General features: G+C 31.6%; 1 protein-coding gene across 1 annotated transcript in view; it reads right to left on the bottom strand.

Moving 5' to 3' along the window:
• LOC102671939 (micronuclear linker histone polyprotein-like) overlaps nucleotides 1-1,398 on the bottom strand; it is a 3,210-nt gene extending 1,812 nt beyond the window's left edge. The window contains exons 1-2 of the mRNA XM_006613978.2: nucleotides 969-1,398; nucleotides 42-383 (exon numbers count right to left, since the gene is read on the bottom strand). Coding sequence (XP_006614041.1) covers nucleotides 42-383; nucleotides 969-1,128 — 502 coding nt within the window. The 5' untranslated portion in view covers nucleotides 1,129-1,398. The remainder of the gene's footprint in view (nucleotides 1-41; nucleotides 384-968) is intronic.
• Between the last annotated feature and the right edge of the window lie 8,599 nt (nucleotides 1,399-9,997).

Raw genomic sequence — 9,997 nt, 5'->3', positions numbered from 1 at the left:
GATTAAAAAAAAAAAAAAAAAAGAAAGGTGTCACGCGATACCTTCCTCGATCCCAGCCTTGATGTAGTTGTTGATGACCTGGACGAGAGATTTCTTCTTGAGTAACGCTCTAGTGTTATTGATCGCCTTGGCGAGCGCAATCGGCCTCACCGAGATATTCGATGCGCTGCTGTCCTCAGTGCTGCTGGTCTCCGAGCTATTTGCGACGTCCATCACGCTCGACAAGTTCTCCACGGACGTTGCCACGGATTTTGTGTACTCGGATCCTTCGGACGAGTTATCGTCACAAAACGAACTGTCGCACGAGGACTCTCGAGTATTCCTGTATTTCCGCATTTTTCCGCGATATCTGTCGTCCCGCACGGCTCTGCTTCGCTTTCTTTCTGAAACGTACATGATCGCGATCGTGTTCGTGAAGGATGAAATGTTACGTGAAATATGGTTTTATTCTCTCCCGTCCCTTTTCTCTCGGGCTCCCGGTATGGAACTGTGGCGATTCGCTTTTATCGAACGGGTGATGGAGCAACGAGGGTTGAGATCGAAAAGGGTTGTCGAGTCTTTCGTGATTTCTTTCTACAGAAGAAATCTTTTAATAATTTTAAATTAAATTTTGGATCTGAGAATATTGCATTGCACGAAAAAATAAATAAATAAAATATTGTATTTGTCCTATAAGAATTCGTATTTCAATAGAATTTATATAATAATATGTGTAACAATTAAATAAATCTTTTATTTCTTTTTAAATTTACTCTTCGATGTTTCACTTGTGAGATTTTTATGATCAGATAATTAGAAATTATCAAATAATGGAAAAAAGGAAATTATTAAAATAACAAAAGATTCAAATATAATAGATATGTAATAGATGTAATTATAATTCGATGATAATTAAAATTTATATATGATAATGACAAGTCTTATCTAAGTGTTTTAAGTATAACAATTCATTGTGCATAACAAAGCACCTTGGTTATGTTTGTTCATCAATGCATAGACTATTTCTCGTACGCTAGGTTTGTAAATACACAATCGGCGTGAAATGTTTGGCCGTTTACGATGTTGTCGATAACGTGGCTTTATTCTTCCATTTTTCTGTGCTCCGTTTGCCTTCTTCTTCGGTGCCATTATTCGGTAATGGCACTTCTTTCATCGTCCCATGGGTGGCTTCTCACTGAAACAGTGGCTGGCGTCAAAAAACACTCGTTTTCTGCTTGTCATCGATTAGTAGCAACATCACGTTGCCAACATTGCATCGATAAAATTGTGTCAAATGTTTGAAGCTTCGTTCCAAGTGAGATTATTTATTTATCCCGTGAAAATTCGCCTTTTATAATAAAAAAAAAAGAAAAGAAACATTAATAGTTTCGTTTAAAATATCTTTCATTGTTATTTCGTTAAAAAGCGCACAAAAATACAAATGGAGAATTTAAAGAAATTCGATTTAATTCCAGCATTAAGTTATGATATTATAAGTTGATGATGTTATAATTAATTGGCCAGATCATCGAAGTTGTGATATAGAGAAGCCAATATTATTTAATCGGGGTTATCGAAATTATGTCATTGACATGAAAGATAATTTAAAGATAACAGGAAGTCACTGATCGTTGTTTACCAGAAAACAAAGCCATTTGAATAAAGATCATTGAGTTCGTGACGATATTGACAAATAAGATTATTTGAAGATTAAAAAAATCATCGTTTTATTAGAATAAGTTAAAAATATTTTATGACCATATGATCGTGTCATAGAGTTCATTTCCTGAATATGATGACTTCATAAGATAACTCTTATTTACAACGATTTGAGAAATTTTCAATATGAATTATCTATGCACATTTCATTATGCATAAATTTACATTTATCGAATGATTCTTATATAGTTCAAAATATAGTTTTCATAAGTATTTTATCGTTCAACTTCAATTTTATATTATTCTAATCGAATTTCGCAACTATAAAGACGTGTAACTTTATAGTCATCGAAACTGATTTTTCGCAATTCTCTCATATCGTCCTGGTATGGTTTCCCTGTTGCGAAATTAACGACTGTAATAGTTTTCTTTATTAACATTGAACTCGATGACTAATAAAATCGATTCGATCGATCTTTGTAATCTGAAATTTTTCAATTTTTTTTAATACTAATCATTCACTTTCACTTTCTTTTCTCTTTCACTTGCAAATTCCTCCAAAAATTTTCTTAAAAAAAAATAAATAAAAAAGAAATACGTACGTATAAAAAACCAAAATTAATTTTATCATTGTCAAATCGATTAATATTAATATCATGATTCGAGTTCTAAAATTCAAACAAATTCCATTACTACGATTTCCATCTCCATCAATTTCTCATCTTCATTAAATTTCCAACTCCCAAAATCTTTATGATCCTCCTTACCCTTGACATAAACGGCATTAAATCCCGCAATAAGACGATTCCTCAGCATCCCTATCGCGACCTCGTCATTACCAGCATGCAACTTTCGTACATCTTGATGCACTCATCTCTATGTCTCGTAACGTCTCTCCTCGTTGCCCAAGGTCTCTCGTACAACCGTTCCCTGTCAAACTTTCCCAAGTAGTCGAATCTCGTCTCAAACAAGTGTCGCGTAACTTTTCGCTATATTATATTACGTATTTCGATATTATACTATATATTTCGTTCTTGCATGTATGTACTCGCTTCCGTGTCGTCCCTTTTCACGGAAGCGGAGCCCCGATTTATCGCAGTTTGATCGTTGTTGGAGTTGATTCGGCTCGTTTGCCACTTTTGGTCAGAGCCAGTATCGATCAACCGTCACGTGAACGAGGAACTTTTCGAGTTTTGGCCTTGACTTTGCGGAAGCAGCCAGCGAGTTCAACGTTGCTCGCGCTCGACTGGCCACCAGGAAGTGTCACGGCTCCGTGAATGGCTTCGCCGTTGAGATTATCGCGGATTTCCGTCTCGTTCGAGCCATCAATGGTCGATGAAAATTGCTCTGCAAAGAAACGATACTTTCATTCGCTTTCCTTGGTTGTATTGTTGGATCGATGTATAGTTGGAAAGATTTTGGAGATTGGTGAATAAGTTTGCGTGAATTATCGTTGAGAAGAGATACTCTTGGAAGAGATATTGTTAAAAGGATGATGTAGCTATTCATACGTTTTATTGTATTATATAGTTGAGCAATGGTAATCGAAAAAATTTCTATTAGAGAATAATGTATCTGTTTTTATTTGACTCTTTTTGGATATATTGGATTCAGATTTATTATCTCAAGATTCATATTTAATGAATTATATATATATATTTGAAATTTGTGATTTTTTTCTTTAAAGAATATTTATGATTTATACTTGATTTGTCCTTTTTGAATGTATTGGATTGAAAATTATTGTTGAAAAATTTTTGAGATTTTATTCTTGGAAAGTTTTTAACGAGTCGAAAATTTCTTCTTGGATTCATTGTTAGATTGAAAAGATTCTGAATCCATGGATGATCGTGAGATTTGTGCGAATTATCGTGGAGAAGCTCTTGAATATTCCGGTATTAGATCGTGGAAGTGTAAAAGCAATTGGAAAGCAGTGAATCGAACGTATAAAGTTAGAGAGAAATTGAGGTATATTATGTCATAAAGAAGTTAGAGATTTATGGTAATATGAGAATTTTATTGCTATTAAATAGATAGTGAGAATAATAAAGTTTTAAAGAAACTTTGAGAGAAGATTTTATTTCTTGAATTTTTATTTTATTTCCTGAAAAACTATCATTTATAAATTATTGTTAATGTAATAATTATAATATCATTAAAATTTCTTTTTATAATAATTTTATTATATCACATTTTGTTAAATTTTAAAAAATTTAAAATTTAAAATACTATTCCATAATATAATACTATATATATTTTTATTCAATATTATATTCATCACTTAAAATTTTTTATGTAAAAAACTTAAATTATTTAATTATATCTTTCCAAAAATTAATTAATTAAGCGAACATATTCAATCCTTATAATATTTATTTATATTTGTCAATTAAAAATCAAATTCAACAAAAGATCTTGATCAAAATCTTAATATATTTATTATTTAAAGGAATTATTAAAGAAAATCAAAACATTTTAAATTACGTAGTAAATATACCATATTATTTACAAGCAAATTTCTCTTTACAAATAAATACAATGTTATTTTCATTCCTCCCATGAACTCGTAAAATATAAAAATATTTCTCTCAGGAGCAGTTTCCTTTGTATCACACCGAACAAAAACTTGCACGCATTTCTTTTCCATATCGTGGCAGTGCAATATCGAAAAGAGTTAAAAAATGTTACAATATATCAGAAAAGAACGTTTCTCGAGTTACAATCTCTCATATACGTGTATTTATTGTAACGTTATCGAGAGAAAAGACAAAAACAAATAAGAAACACACTTAATTAAAGGAAAATAGAAATATTCGTGGAGAGAGAGATTTAACTTTGAATTTGTTTTCGTTTATATTCGTTTATATTCGTACATTTGTATTCGTTTTGAAAGTCGAACGGTGTATACGATTCAGTATATTATTCGCATTTGGAGCGTACGTTTCGAAGGAGAAGGAGCTCGTCGTGGAAAGCGAAAGTAATACGTCATAGATATTTCGGCTCTTCGAGGGACCATTGTAAATCGATATCGATGTAAGTGAACAACGAAAAAAAGGTTGTAAAAATCCTCACGGGTTTTCCTTTCTCCATTAAAGGAAATCTCACCCTTAACGTTTGGATGTCTGGAAGCTTCGTGGAAATAGGTCAAGCAGCGAACGATTGTCCGAAGCGACGTCTCGAATCGTCAATGGTTTGACAGAGAAAAGTCGTCGTGATTCGTCCGTTTGATGGTAAATGTGCGCGAAGTTAAATTTGAATGATCGTGACGTGAAGATGAAGTACATTTAAGGGATGAATGAAAAGATTCAATGGAATAAAATGTCTTGGATTCTTTATTCTTTAAATATCGTAGCGAAATTTATCGTAAGAAAATAGGATTGTTTTTTAGATTTTTGATTTTTGATCGTTTAGATAATTCGTAATTTAGAAAATTTGTTTGAAATGGATGAGTGATTTTAGGAAAGTGTGTTGAGTTATTTAGAAAATTTGTAGTAAAATATTAAAGCTATTTATAGTAAATTTGAAATTATTTAGAATAAAATTTATCTTTGTTGAATGGAATATAATTATAGTTATTATTGTAAAGAAAACGTTTGAAAGATCTTTGGTGAGAAACGACTTTATCTGAGAAGACATTAATTGTATAAGGTAAGATCTTTGACGGAAATTGAGTTTGTATAGTCTTCTCTGTATGAGGATACTAAAGTGAACGTTTGGGATCTTTGATAGGAATTGAGTTTGTGTAGTTTCTTATATATAATGAATATATAGAACTGAAAGATTAAATGTAATTGCAACATTTCATATCGTATTGAAGAAGATAAAAATAAAGATATTACACGTAACGTTATTAAGATAGAAGATTAATGATTATTTTTAGATTTATATTTTTTTCTTAGACAGAAAAGAAGCAAGATAGAGATATAAAAAAGTGAGGCTGTTAAAAAATTAACTATAATCGTCCATTTCTTTTTTTATTTCTCGAGATTATTAAAACCAATCACCTTCGGAATATTATCATATCTCTCGTTCCTTCGTTATTCAATTTCCGTTTCACACCCGATTCAAACAGAAATGAAAAATTCGATCTCGTGGAAATTAAAAAATTCACACGCGGATTAACGATTCTAATAAAATTTCCGATCCGAAATGATGAAAACCGTTTCGTGGAATTTTTCACGTGTCCATGGACACGCGTGCAATCACCGCAACGATCCACATTGAATTTTCATCGAACGATAGAATTCCCACGTGGAATGACTCCCTCGTTCGATCAGCAATGGCGCGCTCGGTGCAAAATGCAAGGGAAACTGAAGTCTCTCGTGGTTAATTCACGATGTGGCTGCACCCTATCAAGCCACCGTGATTTATCGCCCCTGCCACGAACTTGCCCGTAAGATTCAAGGACAGGGACAAAGACGTAGAGTCAAGTTCAATTACTCTTCAATCTACCTGAACGACCGTAGAGGAGGAAATAAACCGATACCTTTATTGGCTGTGGGCAACGGTATGAGCAAAGGATCGAGAAATGGCCGAGATTCGTTGGGAATAATTTAATATATTCCCGTGTTTTGCTCGACAGGAATATCCGTGAATGAGAAAATTATGGGGATGATTATTTCAAACTGTGGTTGTTTAAAATTTTTATTAATAGAATAAAATAATTCTAAGAAGAAAATTTTCTCGATTTTTCGTGAAAGAAAGATAGGAGAAGAGGAATTATTCTATTTTTGATTTTCAAGATTTAACGGAATTATAATAATTTGAAGAAAATTCTCAGAAGGTTCATAGATTCATAGTAAATATGCACGTGTGAATTCTAAGTAGATAATTATTTTCCAGAGATTAATTTTAATATTGTTTAAGTTAATTATAAAATTATTTGATGCAAAGGAATATAAAACGGTGTTGAAATATTATTTCACATTTCTTGAAATTTTTTAATAATGAACGAAATTGTGAATAATTTGGATCAATTAAACACCGCTATAAATGTATTTTAATCACAAATCTAAGAGAAACTTTTTATGGAAATATCATAAAACAATTAACAAGGAGAAAATTCTCGATACAACGATAAATTCTATTTTTACGCTACCATTCTTAAATGAAATTTTATTATCTCAAACATAATAATCAAAATTACTACGATAATACAATTATCTCAAAGTGAACAAAACTTCAGATAAAGTAAACATTTCAAAACAATTTCAAAATAATCGAAATTCCATACATATCAACATAATCAAAAACCAATGCATTTCTACTACCTGATTTTACAAACATTTAATATCATCGTCTAAAATTGCATTAAATAAAATCCAATTAACAAGGATTAAAAGGACAGATATATATGACACGATCTTATAAATTACCCAAATTACAACTTTATTAAATTAATTTCCCAAACGCAAATATAATTCTACACATGTTGTTTTCGACGAAACGAAACAACAAATATTTCTGATCGCAAAAGAAATTCGATAATCGAAACGCATCGAAGATGTGGAAAAAAAATTCTTTGGATAATTCCAACGTGATGTGATAAAACTGGAAAACTTTGCTGCTCGTGAAAAAAATGAGTGTAATGACAGGAGAGCGACCCAGGAATGCCGTTAACCGGTGATCGCAATTACAGCCCACGTTTAATTATATAGAGGATGTCTGCAAGTGTCGCGAACCCGCGACATTCTGCCTTGTTAAGCTTCACCCGGAACAGGATTGTAAATCGATGCCTAAATTACAACGAACATGGGCTTGTTGCTTCGCCATTATCTCCACTATTCTTCAAATTAATTATTTAGTTATTTAACGATTAGAAATAATGGATAAATGAATGAGTAATGATGAAATTATAAAATTATTAAATAAAATAATGAATTTTGTAATCTCAAATTCAAATTTTCTATTTATTACTATTCTCATCTCTCTTTTTGATATTCATAAATTATTCGAATAGAAAATAGAAAATAATCGAAATAAAATAGAAAAAAATATTGCGGAATAATCGATCGTAAAGGTGATTCGTAACAAAATGATCCTGTCGCCAGTAATATCGTATTTTGTTCAACCACGTGATACAGGAAATATCGATGGATTGAATTTATTTGAATAATTTTTCAATAATACACAGGAAGATCGGTGGGCGTTTAAGCTCAACAAATATGACGAACAAGGATGCGTTGGAACGTAAAATCTTGTTTGCTCTGTCAGCCGTGAGGATCGTCGAATTTTCGACAACAAACGTGCACATTTTTCCCTTAGGATTTCACGATTCTCGAAACTGTTGTGATTTATACTATACGTTATGCAGTTCGTATAGTTCTATATAATTTATATCCTCGTTTTATCTCGATCGAAAGTGGCGAGAGTTTCTTGAGAAAATAAACCTGGAATTTTTATAACGATTCTTAAAAATATCTTTGCATTTAATTATTATCAAATTTGGGAATTCGAAGAAAAAGTAAAGGAAATTCTTTAATCAATAATCTATCAAAGTAAAGAAAATTATAAATCATCAATTTAAGACTTTAATGATAAAATTATTAGAATTATTAAAATAGAAAGAAAGAGTCCTTTTTATCGACAAATTTCTTCAAATTTGTTTCAAAATTAGTTGAAGTTTCGCAAGAAAGAAGCTCTTGGAATTAATTCTGTCTTGTCACAAGTTTATCTATCGAAGATTGTCCACTATTCTTCAAAGGATGCTCGTAATTATGAGAAATCTCATTTGCATATTAGTGGTCTCAAGTCTGGATCGTTCGTCGCTTGGACAAACAATTCGTCATGCTCCTCGGTTTTTCACGAGAAAAAGATGGACCAAGAATTCCATGACTTTTTTTTTGCACCTTATATAAGCTTGATATTGATGTCTCGATATAGCACAAATAGACTGGGACGACTTCCATGCTCGGACAATTTGGAACGTTGAAAGGACATATAGAATGGATCTATCTTCCGTTCACACTATTTTGTGGTACTTTAGAAACGGGCAATTCATATATTTCTTATTTTTCCGGCGTGTGCAGTTCGTGATATCAAATTGTACATTTTGGGGAAAAAGAAATATTTTTCTAACACGTGTGATTTATTTGGAATTCCTGTTTCCAAAAATTTATTTCTATTTGAAAATGTGATCTTCGTAAATTTTTTCAAATTATTGAAAAGTTAAATAAATATTGTATGCGCTCTTCGATACTTTATTATATTTCAAATATTTTTCTCTATCGTTTCTTGAAATGTTTAAATAAATACAATAGATAATTCATATAAGAATAGAAGAAATTATGAATTACTTACGTTTTGTTAGTTTCACAGTGATAATATTTTTAATTCGTTTTAATTTAATTCGTCTCGTTTTTTTCCACTCGTGTTTCATTTTATTTATCTAATTTTAGTTGATCATAATTGTTTCAGTTGTCCAATCAGGATTACTTTATTTCACTTTGCCCGATCAAGGTTGCCTTATTCTACTTGTCTCAGCATGGATTCTACCGTCTCACCATAATTATTATATTTTACTGCCTATGTTCCACATAGAATGGAAATATTTAACGAATTCCGCAAAAAGTTTCAAGGTTTTTATTTATACGTGAAACATACCATGAGTAAAAACAACAAAACAACAAAAATAAAATACATGAAAAATAGAAAAAAAGAAATCTCTCTTTGCACGAAGAATGGAAAAAATATAGATGATAAAAGAATAATTCTAGAAATATTCTTTTATAAATTCTATCCAACGATCGAAAAATTTTGTAACGTGGAAAATCGTTTAGAAACCTGGTAAAACGTTTTGTTTGATTTCAGAGTCCACAATCGTAAACAAGAGAACATCGATCGTTAATCGAAAATGTAAGCAATACGTAAATGTAATTGTCGTCGAAACTGTAAATACACAATTCGCATCGTAAATGCAAATACTGTACAAATAGATACAGTTCCAGATAAAATTGAATAATTTGATTATCACGAAATCGACAGTTTAATCTCGTTTAACGTTTTATATCTCAAATTTCGTTACATTTTCAATACTTAAAAATCGGTTTGTAAAGTAAGCTGTTCATCTTACGAATCGAAGTCGAACAAATGCCCGAAGGGATGTTATATTAGTTAAGCATTCCTCTGCAGCGATTTCAGTTATTGCTGCACAATATTGTGCCGTTTCCTCTTTCCTACTATCAGTTTGCGCGATGATAAAAGAGAAACGAGCGTGTTCTTGTGCCACTCAGTCCCTTCTCAGGGACCCCCTTTCGCGATGCTCCTCTATAAGACCTCTTTTCACTGATCGTTTATTTGCCATCTTTCCTTCATTCTGTTGTTACAGAAAGCAGCACTCACAGTTCTGCAGGGCTTATTA

Source organism: Apis dorsata, unplaced genomic scaffold (genome assembly GCF_000469605.1).
Source record: "Apis dorsata unplaced genomic scaffold, Apis dorsata 1.3 scaffold_165, whole genome shotgun sequence".
NCBI classification, from domain to species: Eukaryota; Metazoa; Arthropoda; class Insecta; order Hymenoptera; family Apidae; genus Apis; species Apis dorsata.
The sequence above is the reverse complement of the archived record's forward strand: the minus strand, read 5'-3'. Positions and strand labels throughout refer to the sequence as shown.